Source organism: Perca fluviatilis, chromosome 3 (genome assembly GCF_010015445.1).
Source record: "Perca fluviatilis chromosome 3, GENO_Pfluv_1.0, whole genome shotgun sequence".
NCBI lineage: Eukaryota > Metazoa > Chordata > Actinopteri > Perciformes > Percidae > Perca > Perca fluviatilis.
Window position 1 is genome coordinate 31,082,066 of NC_053114.1, and position 22,565 is coordinate 31,104,630.

At 39.1% G+C, this 22,565-nt stretch overlaps 1 protein-coding gene across 1 annotated transcript in view; it reads left to right on the forward strand.

Annotated features, from left to right (window-relative positions):
- The window catches only part of smyd3 (SET and MYND domain containing 3), a 79,491-nt gene extending 61,546 nt beyond the window's left edge, over positions 1-17,945 (forward strand). Inside the window, exons 7-12 of the mRNA XM_039794833.1 lie at positions 2,356-2,458; positions 3,186-3,296; positions 5,904-5,991; positions 7,517-7,691; positions 16,280-16,388; positions 16,758-17,945. Of these exons, the coding sequence (XP_039650767.1) occupies positions 2,356-2,458; positions 3,186-3,296; positions 5,904-5,991; positions 7,517-7,691; positions 16,280-16,388; positions 16,758-16,931 (760 nt within the window). The 3' untranslated portion in view covers positions 16,932-17,945. The remainder of the gene's footprint in view (positions 1-2,355; positions 2,459-3,185; positions 3,297-5,903; positions 5,992-7,516; positions 7,692-16,279; positions 16,389-16,757) is intronic.
- The last annotated feature ends 4,620 nt before the right edge of the window (positions 17,946-22,565 follow it).

A 22,565-nucleotide genomic window follows, 5' to 3' on the forward strand; every position in this document is an offset into this window, starting at 1 on the left:
GATATTCAACCTGCAACTTCTCCACTGTAGAACAAAGCCAGGGGGTTACTGATGGTTTTACAAAGGCTCAACACACACACACACACACACACACAGTCTTTATCTTTTGCACACATTGTTTTGCTTTATAAATATGATAAACGAGAACAGCAGTAATCGAGGGGGTCATAAAAACAAACAAACCTCTTCAGTATTTTTCCCAGCCATGTGTGCAGTGACCGTAAATGTCTATTTATGGGTAAGGGAGGTTTTTAAATAAATAAATAAAAAATACTACTATATTAATACTAATTAAAAAAAAGAAATACTACTATATTAATGCAAATTTTTTAATCACATCATCCACAACAATTAGATAATCAGCTCCGGAAAGAAACACAGACTTTACAATATAGTAAAATCAGCACTATTCAGTTTTTACGTCTTTCAGTCTTTTCATGACTGACGTGACAATTAATGAAGCGTAGGCTATAGGGCTGTGCTCGATTTGAAGAAATTCTTAGTCAACTAACACTCATTCAATTGTATTGACTAATCGATTAGTTGATTTAATCGACAGATCTGTAAATCTGAGTTTTTCCGCAAAGAGTCATGCAAAAGCACCACTTTAATTCTTGTGTTTACCAGAGATGTGCTCGTACGTTTCTTGGAAATAAGTAATTCCACATGAAAAAAGCATAAAACATGACTAATCGACTAAAGAAATCTAAGTTGACTAAGACCAAAACGACCGATTAGTTGACTAATCGACTAAGAGGGAGCAGCCCTAGTAGGCTACATATAAGACTCCAATTATAAGAGTAATACACTCAGTTGCCTTTGTTAGGTACAACACCTAGCTAAACCTAATGCAATCTAATATAACAAATCCTACTTTCATAAAGGTTATACAGTTTAGAGGTGTTGATTCAACTGTATGAATGTATGAGGAGTGTATGATCATTTTAGAGGCTGTGGTTTGTGGCACTGTTGAACTAAGGCCACAATGAAATACAGGCTGCAGAGACGTTGGCAGCGAGCTTGATCGAGCGAAGAGATAGACAAGACCGCCTTGTGTTGCTATACATCCTGCCCCCACAATGTTCTTATGTCATTATGATGTTGGAAATACATCATACTTACACATGTTTGTCCAAAAATGCTGTTTTATTATGATTTTCATAAAATCAAGTAAAGTAATATAAAACGTGTAAATAAAAACAATCATATTTCGCATCAGTGTTATGATGCCGACAATGTCAGTCAATGTGCGTGTGGATTGGTAAGAGGATTGGCTGTATCTGTTTTAAATTTGAGTCTTTGTTGTGACAGAAATACCCATTGTTTCCTGATTTATTTGTGTAAATGTGTCTGAGAGAGAGAGAGAGACTAAAAGATAGAGCGACTGAAAGAAATGATGAGTGACATTTTTTATGACAGAAGCGGAGTACTAATTTTGTCACACTGTGCAGGGAATTATCAGTGTTTGCGTGTCCATGTGTGTGCAACTTTTTGTCTTAGGGTTGCAGCCTTATACTGGTTTCACGGTATACCATGGTATAAAGCATACCATCTACATTAGCTTACACATACAAAAAAAATGGTTTGAAGTTTCAATTACAATGAAGCATTTGTTCAACCTAAAAAAAATCAGTTTTCATTTATTTAAGGATCATTGTAACTGATGATGGTGGTGATGATGATGATGATGATGATAACAACAACAACAATAATAATAATGATAATTGTGTGATACTGTGAAACCGTGATATTTTCTGAGACGTTATCGTACTGTGAAAATCTCATACCATTGCAACCCTACTCAGTCTTAACTATATGTGCAGGATTCACATTATGAGAAGCCGTGGTGCCAGATGATATTTAACCCCCCTAACAGCACTGGATACAGGGATAAAAGACACATGGTATCCCACAGCTGTCACACTAAACTTTCCGATAGATGGATGGTGATCTTTTAAGGGTGATGTGTCACTCAACATGTGTTTTTTGACTCATGAATATGTTGGAACAAATTACTATTTCACTCAACATTGGTCTCAGTGATTATTGAACCCCCTGAACAGTTGGACATGTGGCAGTTGGTGGCTCAGCAGGATGAGGCTCTAGTTGTATTTCCTCAACCGTTACCATGTGCTCTCTGTCTTTTTGTTTGCCAGGAAGGATTTGAAAGTTAAACATTTAATCACACATGCAATTTTCTCTCTCTCCCTTTACTCCCCTCATTCTCTCTTTGTCTCTCTTCCTTCTCGTCTTTGGTTCATTCATCCTCCCTTCTCTCCTCACTCTTTGCCTCTCTTTTACCTTCACTCTTCCCCTTCCCTCCTGCCCCTCATCATCTTGTTTGCCCTCTCCCAGTTTATCTCTGCTAAACCATGACTGTAGGCCAAACTGTGTGATGATGTTTGTGGGAACAAAACTGCAGCTCAGAGCTGTTCGAGATATCAACCCCGAAGAGGAGGTATGAGCAAGAAAAAAAAAAATACTCACACCCTTCATCTTCACAACATCGTGGAATATGACTCTGATTTTATAGACAGCGATGTTTTTTATGTTGATGTTATGAGCAATATTTATTGAATGTTTTACAGTCATTTGCTACTGAGGAGCCAATGCCTAAGGCTGTTATTGCATGACACATAATCTGAAACTAAAAAACATATTTTACATAAACATAAAATCAATGTGGTTATTGTGTGAATTTTATTGTACAAGTATTAATAAATGTTAATAGAAGTACAATAAACCCAATGTTATTAAAGTAATCCTCAAAAGTGTAGCCAAGTGAAATATCACTGCAACACAAGCAGTATGACACTTGGCAGTGTCTTCCCTCATTTTCCATACTTCACCATCCCTCCTGACTGTGTAATGAGATGCATCCACACCATCTGGAAGATATACACACACACACACACACACACACACACACACACACACACACACACACACACACACACACACACACACACACACACACACACACACACACACACACACACACACACACACACACACACACACTTTACTCCTACACTATCTCTTTTTCCACCATACATAATCTACACAATTTAAACTCCAAATTATTTTTCTGCACTGAACTGCATTGTACTATGTTCTTTAGTATAGTAAATATAGCAAAGTAATTAAGCAAAAAAGGTAAACTAAACTGTTCTTTCTGTTTTCAGCTTACTATAAGTTACATTGAGACTTTGTCATTGACTGAAGATCGACAGAGACAGCTGGAGGACCAGTACCATTTTACATGCCACTGCCAGCATTGCGACTCTCAAGACAAAGTAAGACGCACACAAATGACATCGTCACATTCGCTGCTTTTTTTTCAGTTTTTTTTTTAATTTTTTTTATATATATATATATAAAGACATAATTGTCATTCATTTCCAAACATAAACTATGCCAATGACTGCATTTACATGCACACAATGATCCAACTAGGGGTAATACTCAAAGTAAGGCATTTATCAAAATTAGCATGTGTCTTATCAAAGCATCCTATCAATATTCTTGTTCCCTGTTATGGACAATTGTCCAGAAATGTCTCATTACACTTTTCCATATACACTTTCATAGTTTTCTTCCCGTATTTAACATCTTTCTTCATTGTACTGTGGTATACACGTTCATATACACTGCTATGAGATATTGTTTATAGTGCAGCCTGAACATAGTACAAAGATATTTTCCCAGAAGTAGATGTTTAACTTGATACATTTCTTTTAGCATGACTTACAGCATAGACAGGAACTTTGCTTATTAATGCTGAAACAATGGAGGTGGCATTCTAGAAGCTTACTCTACCAAAAAAAATTCAGTGAAATGCATTGTGTCGCTGGTATATCACAAAATGAGAAACTCGAATAAAAACTCCTGTAGAGAGGTTTAAATGGCTAAAAGTTCCATCAATATTCTGACTAACGAATGAGAGTACTTCTCTTATCTTAACTAATTGTCATGCATAACTGCCTAAACCTATGATTGGATCATTGGTATGCAGTTAGTAGGCAGTTTTTTTGTTGCGTCATTGAGCAAAAATTACCTTGAAATATATATTATTTAATTTATTTAATAAATAATTATTTAGCATATTGTTCTTCATGTAGTCCGAGAGAAAACTAGACTTCTGCACCTCCTCAGTGGCTCTGTTTTCAAGCTTTAGAAAATCTAACCCGTGATGGGAGACTTTGGCCAATTGCCAGTCATTTCAGAGAGAGGGCTTTCGTATTGGCTGTTCTACAAATGCAAATGTGCATACATGTCCCCTTAGGCAATGAAAGCCTGATACAGTGGCGGAAAAGTTGCTATTCCAGCATTGGAACTGCCTACACAGCAAAGCAACAGAAAAAAGAAGGCAGACTTCTAAAGAAGAGAATCTGACAATAAATGCAATTAAACACGTGTCAATATCGGCGAATCGTTTCAGAGATGGAGAGAAAATGTTGCTAATAGTTTAGCCTTCTGCTAACCATAGCCGAAGGCTCATGGCTGTGGCTAATTCAAGTTCATGTTATGTAGCTAGCTAGATCCTCAAATCACAGTATGTCATCTCAAAGGTCTTTATAGACCCCCACAAGTTTGTAAAGAAGACAGAACAGTAATTCTCATAGAATTGCTACAAATGGCATTGGGATCACGATCAGGATGAAGCTCGGGCAGATGCCTGTGCTTGTCTGCTGGGAGGGGCTTAGGACAGAGAAGGGAGAGCTGCAGGAGGAGGACTGTATTATCAAATTATGGCAGTTTTTTTTTCCTTTTCCAGAATACTGCCTACCGCAGGTTATCTCAGGTCACACACACACACACACACACACACACACACACACACACACACACACACACACACACACACACACACACACACACACACATACCTTGTTCTGTATGAAGCTCTTCCCTAATACATTCCTAACCCAAATTTCTTTTAACTTGAAAAATGTGATTGCATGAAATGTGTGAAACACGAAGACCAGAAGTTCACACAAGCATGTACTCTCTCTCTCTCTCTCTCTCTCTCTCTCTCTCTCTCTATCTTTTACTTTTTTTTTTTTTACACACACACACACACACACACACTTGTGCAATGCCGCTCTTGGCTGTGTATCTGTGCATAACGTGTTACAGTGTACCCTTTCCTGTCCTCTCCTCCTTTACCTCCTTCGCTCACATTCTGTCTTATCTCTGGCTGTCTTCCTCTCCGTCACTCTGTCACGCTTCACCTCTTTACTCTCTCTCTCTCTCTCTCTCTGTCTCTCTCTCTCTCTCTCTCTCTCTCTCTCTCTCTGACCACCTACCGAAAAATGAGAAATATCTTGTCTTTCAGCTGCAGTTTTCTTTTCTATCCATCTCAATTCACTGTCTTTCTCTTCCAGTATCCCACTGTCTCTCTCTCGCTCCGTATGTTTTCTTTTCTCTGTCTCCCTCTTTTTTCTCTGCCTTCACGTCTACCTTTGGCTTTGTTTTCCATATGCCGTATATGACACTTTTGTCTTTCTCTACCACAACACAGCAGCACTCAAAAAGTGTGTGTGTGTGGTTCTTTTGAATCACTACTTAAGCAACAGCTACATAGCGATACTATGTAAATCTGTCACACAAATGCTCACATATTGGCAGCAGACTGCATTTGCTGTAATATCTATGATTGCCATCAGCTGTCACTACACTGGGATGAGACAGGAAGTTGTTTTAATGTTAACACTCAGGTACTCAAATGTTCATAAACTCATTCAATTCTGTCTGTTTTGAATGATCACCCAATTCACTCCTCATGATGAATGTGTGTGCCTGCTTGCATGTCAAGTATGGACATTAATGTGTTTGTTTAGACTTTAATGTCTACTTTGTCAGTGTGGAAGTTCAGGCAGTCCTTCTCCTGTCTTTCCTAGGACGGACTCATGCTGTCAGGGAAAGAATCGACATGGCGCCCACTGAAGGAGGCTCTACCCAGACTTGAAGGACTGAAAGCAGAGTCGGGTATCCTTTACCGCCAAGATTCCCCGAAGCCAGTAGACACTGAGCATTGTCGTCATTTATCATCTACCGTATTGTGGGATAATGATTTGTTTCTTTTGATTGCTTACAAGTATCGCTAAATACTGAAGCCACTTTCCCAAAACTCGTCTTACTGCGTTACCAACATGTATCTTGGCCAAATAGCTGATCTCACCACCAAAACTCACTCAAACCACTAAAACACTTCATACCTCAAAATAAGCTTGTTTGACCAAAACACTGGCAACAATTCTCACTCAAAAAGCCGGCGTTGTCACTCATAACATTCTGACCTAACAAACACTAACAAGGAGCATTACATGAATAATGAACTTTTTACATTGGAATTTAAATGATTTTTCACATAAATCCGTATTTCATTATGGAATAAGAATAACACCTTATCACTTTACTTATTAAAGGTCCCATGACATGGTGCTCTTTGGATGCTTTTATATAGACCTTAGTGGTCCCCTAATATTGTATCTGAAGACTTTTATTTAAAACCTTACTGGTCCCCTAGTACTGTATCTGAAGTCTCTTTCCCGAAATTCTGCCTTGGTGTAGAATTGCAGCCACTAGAGCCAGTCCCACAATGAGCTTTCCTTAGTATGTGCCATTTCTGTGTCTGTAGCTATTGAGGAGGGGAGGGGGGCAAGGTGGAGGGTGGGGGTGTGGCCTTGACCAACTGCCACTTTTCTCGTTTGAAAGCTATGATGTCTCTCTCTCTCTCATGAGTGGGCCAAATTCTCTGGGCGGGCAAAGCAGAGAAAGGGGAGGTAACCTTGCTCCTTATGACCTCATAAGGAGAAGATTCCACATCTGCCCATCTGAGCTTTCATTTTCTCAAAGGCAGAGCAGGATACCCAGGGCTCGGTTTACACCTCTCACATCATAAGAACATGTATAGTATAATAACTCATACTGTCCAGTACTGTGAGGGTTCTAGTTATTCTTCTCTCCTGCATTTGGCTAGAGGTTTTCATCAACATCACATATTATCTTTCAGATGAAATCAGCTGTTTAGAATTATTACTTGATTTTATTGCACATATTCTGCTAAGATTTTCTAAATATTTCAGTAATGTTACTTCAGAAATGCACAAAATTTGCCATCATCATTTGTGTGTTAGCAATTGAAAAATGTGCTGCAGGTATATCATGTTTTGCAGGTGATTGAGTATAAATGACAAGAGTTCATGGATTTTGGAAAAATTTGGTCATTGAATGCATTTCTTGTGAAAGCAATGAAAAACTGATTCACAGTTTGGTCCACGATGTGGACTTGTGTTTCGCTGACTGTGTGTAGAGCTTTAACAATGTGACTTGAGTTTTGACCAAGCAATCGAAAAAAAAAGACTCTCGACTGTCAACTTTTCATCATCTATACCAATTTGTCTTCATAAATACGTAAGATTTCCCTCAGGAGATATGGATGTGCAGCTTTAATTTTCACATTTTGTGGGCATCCAGTTTTAATGTTGCTTTTCCTTAAGTGACCATCTAGATTGGCAAGCGCTATTACAGGGCTGTAGTCATCTATTATCGACTGTTGGCAGTGACGTGCCCGATCAAAATCTTTATAAACTCCGAATGACAGACATGGCTCTAGATGCTTCCATTCACCTGGGACACTGGGAGGAAGCTGCGGAATATGGGGAGAAAACACTTCAAGTCTACAGGTGAGTCAGTGTGTTTGTGTGAAAAACTTGGTATATCATACTGATCTGTTGAGATAACATACAGTATATAATACATCATATGCTTGTTTTTGAGTTTGAAGTGGAGAACAAGCACTGAAAGCAGTGACCATCAACAATGAGGAGATTTCACAATGCACTGGATGTGACCGCTGAAGGAGGCAATTATTTCTCTCTGTTATCCCTGTGGAGGAGAAATACAGCTCATCAGGGTTGTTTAGAAATACACGATCATTATGTTTTGTGGTCAGAAATCCGAGTAATGTGTTTAACAGTGTTTGTTTATGGAATCATGTTGTATATCCTGGAAAACAATTACATAATATAATCTGTAGACTGGTATTTGGAAAACACATTCTTTAAATTGAACTTTATTCTTTAGCCAGCTACAGTAAATGTATTTAAATTTTCAGGTGCAATGTGATATCTGGGCTTGCAAGCCAACATCATTTGGTTTGAAAGAATAGAGAGTAATTCAAAGTAGTGACATTACACAGAGAGCAGAAGAAAAGTTGAGTATGTCCAGTAGTGTGTAGTAAACAAAAAGTATGTAAAAAAGAAGACAAGGAAATAGATAGGAACAGAAGTATAAATGAAAGGGTGACCACAAGAGCACTCGTAACTAGCAGGCGTGTGCGTGTGTGTGTGTTGTGTGACTAATTGATCATGTGTGAAGGGCAGAGCTCAAGTGGCATAGCATGCTCTTTCTCTCTCTCTCTCACAAACACACTCAGAACAACATACAGTATCTGCAGGAGAGAAACCGTAATAAATACCCAGACACAGAGCAGCAGAGAGAGAGAGAGAGAGAGATGAGAGGGGGGCAAAAGTGGTGTAAAATAGAAAAACGGGAAAAAGTGCGCTATAAAATTAGGAAAGTGAACACAAAAAGGGCCTTTAGGAATGCTCTAATCACTAGTTTGGCATGGAAGGGAGACAACAATGGAAAAGAAAAAAAACATTCAGGAGACAGTAGTGAGAAAGTGAGTGTAGGAGGAAGATCTTCCATATTCATCTCCTATCTTCCTCTGGGCTCTTCAGATGGCAGAGAATAAAGATAGCTGCGGGAGTTCTCTATATCTCTTTTTCTCCTGTCCTTCCCTTCATTCTGTATTCCTTTCTTCTTTCACTCTCTCTGCAGGTCTTTTTTCAGTTTCTCTGTTTAGTTTGTGATGTACAGTGTAGAGAGGGTTTTTCCCTGTGCCTGTGTGCGAACAATGCACACCTGCTGCAGGCTGTACGCGCCTGGTTTATTGAATGTCTCCATGCTGCACATATTTTATTGCTATAGGCATGTTCACACACACATACATGAACATTGCATTCATGTATTTATGTGTATCTAGAAGTGATTTTTTTGATGGCTTGCACTCTAAGTAAAGCTCCAAAACAGATATTTTGATTTATTTTGCCTCTCTGGATGCATTGTGTTGCTTAGTGTTGCGTTTTTCCCCAAATGTTGAGTGTTCTGATACCGGTAACAGTATTGATGCCTCTATTACTGCCTTAAATGCTGGATTGGGTATTGGCGAGCACGCAAGTCTATGCACCAATCCGATAACTCATCATTTATCATCATTATTATCATTTATTATTTTAAAGTATTTTCACCCGGGTAACTGCCGCTGGCCTCGGTGGATCGGTGAAGTGCACATGCTGTTAGTCTTCATGGATCTGTTGGTGGTAACATATGAAATACGAAGTGTGATCGAAGTAGCAAAAGACAATTTGAGGAAAAGAAGGTGTACAAAATAATATTTACAAACATGTCACAAAATAACTTCTGTACTGCTTTGGAAACCACAAACTGATGAACAATGTTAGCGTATGTAATGTCAGATTTTTCCTTAACTCATGTGAAATTCATAGTCTGGTTGCAGAATGCCCCTGAGATGTTATCTATTAATGTTTGGATTTTAAAATCGACGTTGAAAATGTAGATCCAAGGGGTTGCTAGATAAATGTGACGGGTTGTAAGATGATTAACAAATTGAAGAAACATATTTAAAGGGGTGATAGAATGATTATATAGGGTATTTTACACTGTTCCTTAAGGTCTTCTAATAGGGTATGTAACATTGGTTGGGCTGAAAATTGCCCGAATGCTATTTTATTAGGCCCTTAACTACCCTGTGAATATGGCTCTATTTGGAACAAGAGCTTTACTTCCAAATATGGTATGCTCATTAATATTCTGAATGAGCTACGTGCTGATTGGTTTTAACAAACTACATAGAAACACATGGGAGACTCTCATATTTCAGACACTGCAAAGTTATACATTGTTTATCGGGCTATTCCATTACAAAATTCACTTCTGAAACTTTTTTGTAAAGCTCAAATATGGGCCGCTTTACGAAAATGGATGTCTAATTGCAAATTTTGTCCGACTGTGTGTCGGAGTTCAGCACCGGTGCTGCCTGTGTTGCTGCCTCGCCGCCCGGCCTGCCTTCCTTCCCAGACCCCGGCCTGCTGTGAGGTACTTGGAGCTCCGTCACGACTGGCAGCCCACAGCACTCCATACCCGCGCAAAGTCACCGTCTCTTGGGCTAATGACAACCAAATGCCCCTGCCCTGCTAGCTAAATGCCCGGTGTATGTAAGTGAGAGCGCGGTCAGCGAGCTTGTTACGCCAGCAATCTCTTACCACAGGTTCCAGTTAATCTTTTAATGTGTGTAATTATAATGTGTTGAGTTATTTAAACAAACAATTGGGGAAATAAACGCCGCTTGTCCGCGAGTCTCATTGATCGAGCCTGCGGCTGGATGTAGATTTGTAGCTACAAATCACGGATAGTTAGCTTCATTTTCGGCGTTATTCCGAGTATATTTACAGTTTGAATTTCGTCATGCCACGTATACAACATCTAACTAAATGTCTTATAAAGTTAACAACTGTGTCCGATTTCAAATTAATGAATATTTGTGAAGAGTAGGGCTTCCGTTAGCTGCAACTGTCCCTTCAATCCTAGCTACCTGTGTAGCTACAAATCACGGATAGTTAGCTTCATTTTTGGTCGTAATTCAAGTATATTTACAGTTTGAATTTCGTCACGCCACGTATACAACATCTAACTAAATATCTTATAAAGCTAACAACGGTGTCCGATTTCAAGTGAATGAATATTTGTGAATTTCAGAGGAATTCTAAGAGGAGGCTAGCTAGCTCTCATTGATAGAGCTACATCCAGCCGCAGGCGCTATCAATGAGACTCGCGGACAAGCGGCGTTTATTTCCCCAATCGTTTGTTTAAATAACTCAACACATTATAATTACACACATTAAAAGAGTAACTGAAACCTGTGGTAAGAGATTGCTGGCGTAACAAGCTCGCTGACCGCGCTCTCACTCACATACACCGGGCATTTAGCTAGCAGGAAGAGGGGAGTTGCAGGCCCTGGAGCTCTGTCATGGCAGGGGCATTTGGTTGTCATTAGCCCAAGAGACGGTGACTTTGCGCGGGTATGGAGTGCTGTGGGCTGCCAGTCGTGATGGAGCTCCAAGTACCTCACAGCAGGCCGGGGTCTGGGAAGGAAGGAAGGCAGGCCGGGCGGCGAGGCAGCTACACAGGCAGCACCGGCACTGAACTCCGACACACAGTCGGACAAAATTTGCAATTAGCCATCCATTTTCGTAAAGCGGCCCATATTTGAGCTTTACATAGTTGATTTCTCGCATAAAAAAGTTTCAGAAGTGAATTTTGTAATGGAATAGCAGAGATCTGCGTGACCTAGCTAGAGTCAGAAGACTACCTGATCTCAGGTCAGTTGTGTAGCCTATGTAAATGTTGGGGCGTGACCGTTCTCTTAATACAAGCTTCTATGTATGTCCTATTTACCCACCGAACTGTCGTTATTCAACTATGACAGGGTAAAATCGGTTTTGCATTCTATCACCCCTTTAAAGTGCTCATATTATGCTTTTTGGCTTTTTCCCTTTATTGTCTTATATATCTTTTTTTTGTGCATGTTATAGGTTTACAAAGTAAAAAAGCCCAAAGTCCACCCTAAAGGGACTTACCATCTCCAACAGAAAACATTGTTCACAAACCGCTCTATTGTAGTCCAGCCTTTACTTCCGTGACAAACGTGCGTCACTTTGTAACACACGTTATAATGCTCGCCTAGCTGCTAGCGTGGCACGCCTCTGCTTCTTAATGGCTAGTAGTGCTTACCTAGGTACTGCGCATGTGCGACTCCTAACAAAGATGGAACCGAAGTGAGATGCCTCACTCTGTAGCTAAAACAGACAGCTCAACACACAGCGTGAAAAGGGGAGCTGCAGCAATGTGCAGTACAACAAAAATATGGTGTTTTTTAAAAATGAAACCATGTAAACCTATTCTGGTACAAACTCTCAATACAATTATGAACCTGAAAATGAGCATAATATGAGCACTTTAAAGAAAATTCGGACTTGGATACATTTACTCTTTAATCATTAGAATCAAACAAAGAGAAGGGAGCATCTCTCTTTTGTTGAAGTGCTCACAGCTAATAGACATATGCAATCTTGCATGAGTCAAAGAGTTTAGGAGCCAAGTTGAAGATTACTGTGTTAAGGTTGCCTTGTGCCTTGCAAGACTCTACTGCAATGTTAAGGCTTTTATCTGGATTCCAGAAACAGGTCTGCTAAATAGTTAAACTGTGATTTAAACCTAATGTAAATGTTCTTTGTTTATGTGTCCAAACTGTGGAAATATTAGACTGGAATTACTGTTATATTGGACAGAAAACAAAATACAATTAAGGAGAATACTCACAGCTAATCTTTCATCCATGTTTTCGTTCTTCTTCGGTTTTCTACTTAGTAAGATATTCCATGTTTTTCCCTCACTAACAGCAGGCCGTGGATCTTTTGTTCCAAACAAGAGCCTCATTAGTTCCGCTGCATTTGCTTGGAAATGCTACATGTTTCCACAACTATTAATTTCTCGTTCTTGCGCCTTCTCTTACTCATAGCCGAGAGCTATGGCTTTCTAACTAGCTGCATACGGCAAGACCATATTTCCCTTTAATTTACTCTCCGGGTAGGAGGGGAGGAGACAGCAAGTTAATGAAATTATTTTAATTGCTGTGTGGTTCTACATGCAAAGAGGAAATATAATTGGAGTTTGGTGTTGATGTGTGCGTTTGCATGTCATGGCAGCTCGAATCATTGGCTTAGTAATTGAAATCAAGATTGTAACTTGTTGTTATTCATGGAGGACTAATTTTGTTGATTTGGTCTTTGAACTTCCTGTTTAATGATTTGATTCTTACCACAGGATCAGGGACCACCTCTGTAATTGGTAGGCTTGTCAGTTAGCAGTTTAGTTAGGCTTGAAGGTGTGAACAAACAGGTTATTACGTAGCATTGTGAGTGAAAACTCTGCTGGATAATTATCAAAGAAGCAAAAGAGTTTTAAATGACTGTGGCCACAACGAGTTAATTAACTTCAATTTCACTCGCTTCAGAAAACAGATTTTCTTTTTAAATCAAAGAGCATTCACTTAAGATTAATGCTCTGTTAATACAGTGGCAGATGCAGTGCAGTTTGTGTTTACATGTGATTGAATTAAGAGCATATTGAACCCTCTTGTGGTTTGTTTACTCTGGTGAGAAGCAAAATATACCAGGTTATAGAGAGTGAAATGGATTCAAATGAACCTTATTTTTGTGTGCATGCATGCTCATACATTAATGCTGGATGCATGTATGTATTTATATGTCTTTGATTTACAGGTCTTTTTGTGTGTGTGTGTGTGTGTGTGTCTGTGTGTGTGTGTCTGTGTGTGTGTGTGTGTGTGGACAAGAAATTGAAATTGGTGTCTTAATATGCTATGTCAGCGAGCAATTAATATAATTTTACAGCAGTTATATAAGATTTACAATCAAGAGAATACAGAGAGAGAAAGAACAGGAAACAGAGGGGAGACGTACAGTAAGAGGGCAGCAGAGGTAGAGTGGAGGAGAGGAATTAGTGGAGCGCAGCAGAGGAAAGAAGGAAGCAACCGACCGACGAACGTCACCAACTTTAATCCCTGCAGCTAGCAGGGCACAAAGCACAAATATAAACAGGTGGGAAAAGGAAGGACAGATTAGAGGAGAGGGATGAAGAAGAAAAGAGGATACATGACAAGTAGAGTCAGATAAATGAGTGTTTTGAGAACTCCAGTGTTTAGCAACAACAAAGCTGCTTCCTAAAATGTCCCTGGTGTGTATTGGTCTTTAAAGGACAAGAAATGTCCCAGCTCTTTGTGTGTGAATGGTCTCTCAAAAGCATGTGTGTTTATACATTTATGTAGGGTGTACTGTATGTAAAAGATGGAGATTAGCTTTGAGGGAAATAAAGGCACTACAAGGTAACAGTGTACACATGTTTGTTTTGTGGATAATAAGCAGTATATCCATGCATACACAGTGCACAGAAGTAATACATGTTTGTTTTGTGCATCTATGATGGGAATATGTGCAGTATTAATTGGACTTGTCTGCCTGATTGAAGTAATGAAAACTGGAATGGAAAGGAATTCATTGAAAAGGCTAGGATGCTTAATAATTACACATATACAAACATGTAAAACAGCCACATGTTCAGGCAGGTATACTGGAGACATCCATAATGGACACTTGCACATACTTAAATTGTCATTTTTTTCTTGCTGTTAAGACAGTTCCTTTCTCACACTCTCCTACTTGTATATGCAGCACACTTGCATACAGACACTTACTGGCAAAGCAAATTGTATTAGTCCTGTCCATTTAATTATTGGTCTTGTTTTCTGATTTCCGTGCTGTGAATGTTAGTGAACGGCCTCAGGCTCTCAGAGTGACAGAGAGCAAATTAAAGCGACTGGAAAAGTGTATATTTTTCGAAGTCTTGCCACACTTTAATTTAAGAGTAGACTTGATCTTGATATGGCTGCCTGGAAACAGTTAAAGTGATGGTTCGGAGTAATTTCACCCTAGGGTCCTTTGCACCATGACCTCGATCCAAACACCCCCCAGAAGCTTATTTCACCTGGGTCTAACATTGGACGAGTTAGCATTATCAGCTGAATAGCTTAGTGCAGGGGCTAATGGATCCAGGCTTGTATCTCGTAAGTTATCCCACTAATAATGCCTGAAATGATACCAAACTTCTACACTAGTACAAATAGGTTATGCATTCATAAAACGATTGATTGGAAAGTTTGTTAAGTACACCAGAAGTTTATGTAAATAACACTTGCCTGTTGGCTTCCCGTCTCTGCTGCTGCTGCATGCTTAGGGCCGTCTACAAATTACAACACCGAAAAGAGATACAACAAAAATATTTATTAATTTAATGATTAAATAAGGTAATGTCTCCAAACTTACCTCAATTATTACTTGACTCCTGCTAGTTATTCTACAGCACTTACTTAAAAAAAAAAGTTAAATTAATAAATATTTTTGTTGCATCTCTTTTCGGTGTTGTAATTTGTAGACGTCCCTAAGCACTCGTCTTACTGCCTGCAGCAGCAACAGCAGAGAGCAGAAGCCAGCAGGCAAGTGTTATTTACATAAACTTCTGATGTACTTACAAACTTTCCAATCCATCGTTTTATGAGTACATAACCTATTTGTACTAGTGTAGAAGTTTGGTATCATTTTGCGCATTATTAGTGGGGTCATTTACGAGATACAAGCCTGGATCCATTAGCCCCTGCACTAAGCTATTCAGCTGATAACGCTAACTCGTCCAATATTCGACCAAGGTGAAAAAAGCTTCTGGGGGTGGTGTTTGGCTCAAGGTCATGGTGCAAAGGACCCTAGGGTGAAATTACTCCGAACCATCACTTTAAAGATCTCAATATTTTCATGTCATGTGGAAATCAAGCTTAGTGCCTCTGGTGGTTCCTATTAGAGAGTGTTCCTTAAATTATCGGTGCAACGCACTTTCTTGGGAAAGCCTATGCCAAAGTGTTAGATGGGAGATTGAGGAAGATTGTTGAACCTCAGATTCGAGGAATGATGCAGAATTATTTCTCGTCATGCAACATCGGACCAGCTCTTGTGAGGATACTTGAGATGTATTGAAAGTATGGTAATCCAGCCTACATGTTGTTTCATTTTGTCCCTCTGGGCGTCTTGTGTGGGACTACTCAGGGCAATATGGGGTGACAGGACTGTTGATAGAAGTCATCCAGTAGTGTATAACCAGAGGGAGAGCTGCTGAAAGCTGCATTTTTGGCAGTAAATCATGATGGATCCTCCAGGATACCTGGCTTAGCCTGCTGACATGACCTGGGCCTCAGTAAGTGGCAGAAAATAAATAGATCGATGGATAATTTATACATTACAGCCACTAAACTAAGGAAGTTATGAAGATACTCTCATGTAATACAATGTATAATTTATACGTCTCTGTTTGGTCTTACAAAAAACTTTTAAAAAACAGGGGGATACGAATTGCAATAACAATACATCAACATCCGCATAAAAGGAGTAAAAACAAAAATATTTATTCTCATTAAATTGAGAGATCTAAAGTTGCACCAAGCCAACCGAAAACATTATATTTCATCCATGTTTCTCCATCTTCCCTTTCTCTCTCCTCTCTAAAGCCATTACTACCCTGATCCCCATCCGGTCCATGGGGTCCAGCTGATGAGAGTCGGAAAGCTGCAACATTACCTGGAACATATTGAGGACGCTTTGGACACATTCAAACAGGTGTGAGGGATGAAATAGTTACAAACCAGAATTGCCAGAGTAAAAGCATACTGCTATTTTGTACAGCGATGATCTTATTTCAAATAGTTTTGTCCATCTCTCCTGTCAGTTATAACATTTTCCTTACCAAGTTAATTGCAGAGTTCTGGAGACATGTAAGAAAAGATGTGATCAGACGGGTTGTAAACACGAGTTACATTCAAATAATATTAATATTATAATAATAATTATTATCCTTTTCATACATCTATTAGATTTTGTAGCGTTACATCCTGGTTCAACTACAGTACAGTGCCAGCCCACATTGTTCTAGCAATAGCAGGAATGCCACCTAAGACTCTTTATCCTTGTTAATTTCTCCTTTCCAAGGCCTATCAGATCATAAAGCACACCCACGGTGACAGTCACCCCATGACCACCGATCTGTTGATGAGGATGGAGGAATGTCGTACCGAGATGGTTCAACAATCATCCAGCAAGCACAGAGACACAAACGCAAAGAAAAAAACTGCTACTGGACTTGCTACTGTACATTTAACGTAGTGGACTAATTTCACTTTCATTTTCATACGGTCTTTAGTTTATTTGACAACATTCAAATACAGCAGTAAAAAAATACTAGCGTATCAGACATCATCAGGAATAACGCGTCAAAATCCATGACTTATTTCTATCGTGGTCCCTGATGTTGTAGTCCATCCTCGCCACAACAAGACGGAGTCACACGACCACGACATGTCACATCCCAACACAACAATCCCAGTCCCTTGATATTTTAGTGTATCAATCAACCCCAATAATCAGATTAATGAGAAATTAGAGAAACAGAAAGTAGAGAAATATACATTTTGCCTACTGTATTTGTACTTACATCTGATGAATGTATTGAATTTAAATCAGTATGTTCACAGACTGGTTTTTCTTTTCCTTACATAGTTTATCAGGAATTGTCTTGATAAACTTGCTTTGACATTAATTTCTCATTTTGTAAAAACTGAATTAACTTAGTTAAGATGTGTTATACCCAGTTAAACAAGACAAATGTCTACAGCCATGCTAGTGGCTCTGTGAGGCGGTACTTACTGTAGGCACAGTGGTGCTTTGAACTGTAAGCTAGTTTAGCATGCAAATATTTGGTGATTAGCACTAAACACAAAGTAAATCTGAGGCTGATGGGGGATGTCTTTTTTTTTTTTTTAAGTTTTGCAGGTCATTAACTTAAGTATAGGATTGGAGTATTATGATCCTGGCATAGTAACAGGGAGCATTGTCTACTTTATCCACTAGAAATCCCTTTAAAGGAATAATTCAACATTTTGTGCTTGCTGATATTTGCATTCTTTTTAAGAGTGAGATGAGGAAATAAATATGAAAATAATGTTTGTGCATTACTTCAGAGCTAGAGCTGGGAGGTGATTAGCCAAACTTAGCATGCAGTAAAGACTGGAAGTCTGGAAAGCAGCCTGGCTCTGTCCACTGTTAAAAAATATGCCTACTACTCACTAATTAACACAATGTATTATTTGTTTATTCTGCACTTAAAGATACATAGACATACTCCTATTTTGCACAATTCAGTTTATTAACAAAGGGGTGTGTGTGTGTGTGTGTGTGTGTGTGTGTGTGTGTGTGTGTGTGTGTGTGTGTGTGTGTGTGTGTGTGTGTGTGTGTGTGTGTGTGTGTGTGTGTGTGTGTGTGTGTGTGTGTGTGTGTGTGTGTGTGAGAATTTTAGCTGGCCTGTCTCCTGCTTTTAATCTTCATATACTATCTAGATGGGTGATCTCATGTCCACAGTTTGTGTGTGTGTGAGTGAGAGAGCGTGCGTGCGTGTGTGTGTTGTTTTAGTAAAGTCAAGTTTTCAAAACGTCCATCTTTCCCCTACACATATCCATCACACACACTTCCCATGTTAATCCCTGTTTTTGTGTGTTACAAGTTAAGCCCTGACTGTGTCTGTGATGGAATGTGGTGATGGGTTTCTCACACATACACACACACACACACACACACACTTCCCATGTTAATCCCAAAAGTCTACCCTTTGCAAACTGATGACTGCATATCCTCTGAGAGGGAAACCCTGTGTATGTGTGTGTGTGTTTGTATTTCTATGGGCTATGGGAGGATTAGAGTCATATTATGTTTGATATTTATGTTTCTAAAAGGTTTAGCTTTTCCCCAAATCCTTCATCCGTCCTGGATTAGTCAGTAGTCAATTATTCTCTATTCACTGTTATTCAGCATAAACATATTATATTTATATATTTTCTTAATGTATTGCTTTTATAGAGAAAAGGCTTTCATTAATTGTATCTTGAAGATTGAATGCAGTTGTTCAGTAATGAATCTGGTGGATTGAATGGTCTGTGGAAGAGTCTGTCCTGCTGTACAATACTTTTCCTAACTCCATTACACACTTCGTTGCCTCGGTTTCTTTCTGTCTCTCACCCTCTCCCTTTCTCCTCTCTTAACGGCCATCAAATTAGATTTACTATCGCTTAACCCTAACCCTCTGTCTCTCCCTTTCTGTCGCTCACTGTCTCTCTCCCCCATTTTCTGTCTCTCTCACTCCCCAAAGGTTTTAAATTATTTTCACTGTGTGTCTTTGCCGGCAGCCTGAGCCAATCACAGAAATGATACCAAGTGGCATTATCCCATTTTTATTCACTCACCCTTCTGCCATTTGCTCGCCCCCATTTTCACTATCATTTCGCGGGCATTCCCTCTCTCTGTGTGTCTCCCCATGCACATCATCTCTCACTTTATATCTCCCTTCCTCTGTATCTTCACCTTTTCCCTGTCCACTCGTATCGTGCTCTTATTTAATTCTACAATCTGTATTCCAAACCCACAGCCAAAATTCAACACACAGGATTGGAAACTGCTGTCATTCCCAAATTGATTGTCAGGTCTCATAAGAATTGACATTTGATGACGACAAAATCTAAGTTTTCAAATTCTGTTTGTTTTATTAAGTATTTTTTAATCAGTACATCAAATAGTTAAATTTAACGTATCAATATGCCAATTCATAAAATTACACGTTGAGCTTTTAATAGGTCAAAAACACCAGTTGGCAGTTGACTTTTTCTTCTCCCTTTTCAGTTGCTTGGTCCTCACACAAAGAGATGCTGCTGTTTCAAGTTGTATATTAACAGCCAGAGACGGTAGATTTTATCCCCGGTATCACTTCTCGATTATCTTCCAGTGTTTCAGCGTTCAGTGATAAGGAGTAAATGGATATTACCATATATTCGTGAGTAATCTCACTTTAGATTAAAAAAAGCGAGACAAAACTATATCTCCTTGTTAACCTCACACCTTTACCATCTCCTCATCACCCCTTCATCTTTCTTTCATCTTTGATTAGGCTTCTTCATAATCAGAGCAGACTCTTTAAACTAGAGGGCTGTTGAACTGAAGAGTAACTGCCTCTATATTGCAGCTTCCTGGACACAATTTAACTTTACTACATTATGAAAATTGCTTGTTTCTTTTGTAGTGATTCTTGCCAGGTTAGCAGCATAGCTCTAGGCAGGTTGTTCTGTCTATCAGTCGGCCCATCCATCACTTTGCTCCAGACTGGATTATTGCCATTAATTGTGGTTGACATTTGTGGTTTTGAGTGAAATGTCTTAACAACTATTGGATGGATTGCCATTCCCATTCCCTTCAGGATGAATTGTAATCACTTTGGTTATTTTAACTTTTCATCTAGCTCCATCATCAGGTTAAAATTTAAATTTGGCCCATACTCACAGGGCTAGACTAAACATATTTCTGGAGAAGAGCATTTACTCATCAAGTTAGCTGGAGTTAACATCTAAAAAAGAACTTGTGAAATCCCTGTTTACATGTTGGGAGTTCTTTATAGAAGTAAAGTGTCCAGTAATTTTCATTTTCCGAGCAGATATTAAAGTGGTCTAAACCTACACGGGCACCTGATTAAAAAAATGTAAGAGAGGGAAACTACCAAAAAGATTCCCTTGTATAAAACAGGATTACTTTAAGACAAAGCCCAATCGGACAGAACAATTATCTAATTAGGTACCGATCTCAGCAACAATAACATAGACCGCTTTACCATGAACATTAGTCTCACTATCCTGGGGAGGACATTAAACTCGTTTTCTTACCTGATGGAAATGATTTTATCAGATAGGTGAGTTAACAAAAGAGAGCATTCGGTGAGTGATGATTGCATATTATTTGTCCAAAATCACCCAGGAGATCATTTCCAAATTGAATGTTTTTTAAAACCCAAAATTCCAGGTATCCACTTGTCTCCCTGTTTTGTCCTCCCTAACCTCACCCATCCTATCTCTCCTGCACCTTTCAGCTCTTCCACCCCACATCTCTCTCTCTCTCTCTCTCTTCTCCCACTCTTCTAAAATGTAATCCCTTACTCCTATTCTTTCTCACTTGTCTCCCTCTTTCCCCGCATTTCCCTTTTGCTACCTTTATTCTCCTCTCTTCTCTCATCTATTCTCTCCCTCTGCCTCCTATTCCTTCCTTCACGTCCTTCCTGTTCCCTGCTGTGTGGGTGATCAAAGCAGGCTCAACAGGGCAATATGTCATCTAGGAAGCTGCCTACAGCTGTAAAGGTACACACACCACACACACACACACACACACACACACACACAGTAGAAACTAATTTATATCTAACAGGCACAAAATCTAAGAGTCTACCTTTCCTTGAGGTTTGGGAGTGGAACATTGTTTTTTCCAAAATGCTCTACTATATTAACTTTTTTTTTTTTTTTTGAAACCAGCTTGAATTCATTAGCCGATACAAATATTATGTGTTAAGGTTTAATACCAGCAGTCCTTGAGAGAGTTGTGGTCATTTTTGTATGGGTATACGTACAATGTCATTTTGGACGGTGAAAAAGTGGCATGTGACAGTTTGCATCCATCACAGGATTATTTTTTCCATGCAAACTCAGCTGACTGAGACAGAAAAGACAGGAGTGACAGGTTCCGTCTATATCTGGCAGAAATAACTAGATCATCACAAATTCAAAAAATGCCTGAAGAAAAAAATGAACCATTGAAGCTTAGTGGTAATCAACACAAGGCTCCCTGACAGAGGCACAGGGGCATAGCACAACATTCTGGGTCCTGTGGAAAGGCATTTTCTGTAGAAAGGCCATTCATTGGCTGCCTTGCAGCTATATTTCCAGTAGATCTATTACATTTATGATGTGTTTCACTATAATGCAAAATGTGGGCATTTAATTGGGTTTGGGATGGACCCCATGCCGTATTTTGTTGACTATTCTATGTTTAAAGAATGAAGAATCAGATGTGAAACTCTTTCAATACATTTCTTTATTTACATCCCTCCATCTTGCTCTTCCATCAACACAATATGTCAGACCACATTTCTCAGAAACAGTAAATCTTCAGAGGACCCTTTACATTCCCCGGTTTGCACTGAGCATGTGTCGTAACGCTGGGTAATTCTCATAGGAAATAACTCATTCTTCTACTTAACAGATTGTTACTTTTAACTGACACACAAACTGGTTTTAATCAGTTATATAGATACTTTTCAATGTCTCACAACTGATCCAAACTAAAATGGTCTTACTGCTACTGATAAAATCTGTTGCTGTAAAATGTGGTCTGACCCAGACTTTAACACACAATACTGCTTAAAATCTTAAAGATGCTATGTGTCCAATTTTCCAGATAACACATTCTAATTCTGGAATGCTCCAGCAAACACGTACCAGCACATACGTCAATTTTGTTTTGCCCTACAACCTGATATAACGGATGGCATTTTGTGAATCACTTTATTTAAAGCACCAGACAAAGAGTGCATCCTTTTTAGCACGGTTGCCTCTGATGAAACAGAAACCCTTATTTGTGAAAGGTTATTATGTTAGCTATAAAACAATATGGAGCCACCAAAACCTCAGACTTGTTTGTCACAATTATTGCTAGAATTAAGCGCTACCACAGTAGATTTTGGCAGTGACACCTCAAAGACGAAACCGTACACATAGCATCTTAAATCTGTAAATCTGGAAACAAGTACAGGCAATTTGTCTCATCCAGAGGTTGGGGTTCCCAAAACATCCACTGCTAATTACACAAGGCCTTAAATAATGTAGAATAAACTGGCATTTAACTTAAAACAACAGTTTTCTTCTTCACTTGTTAAAA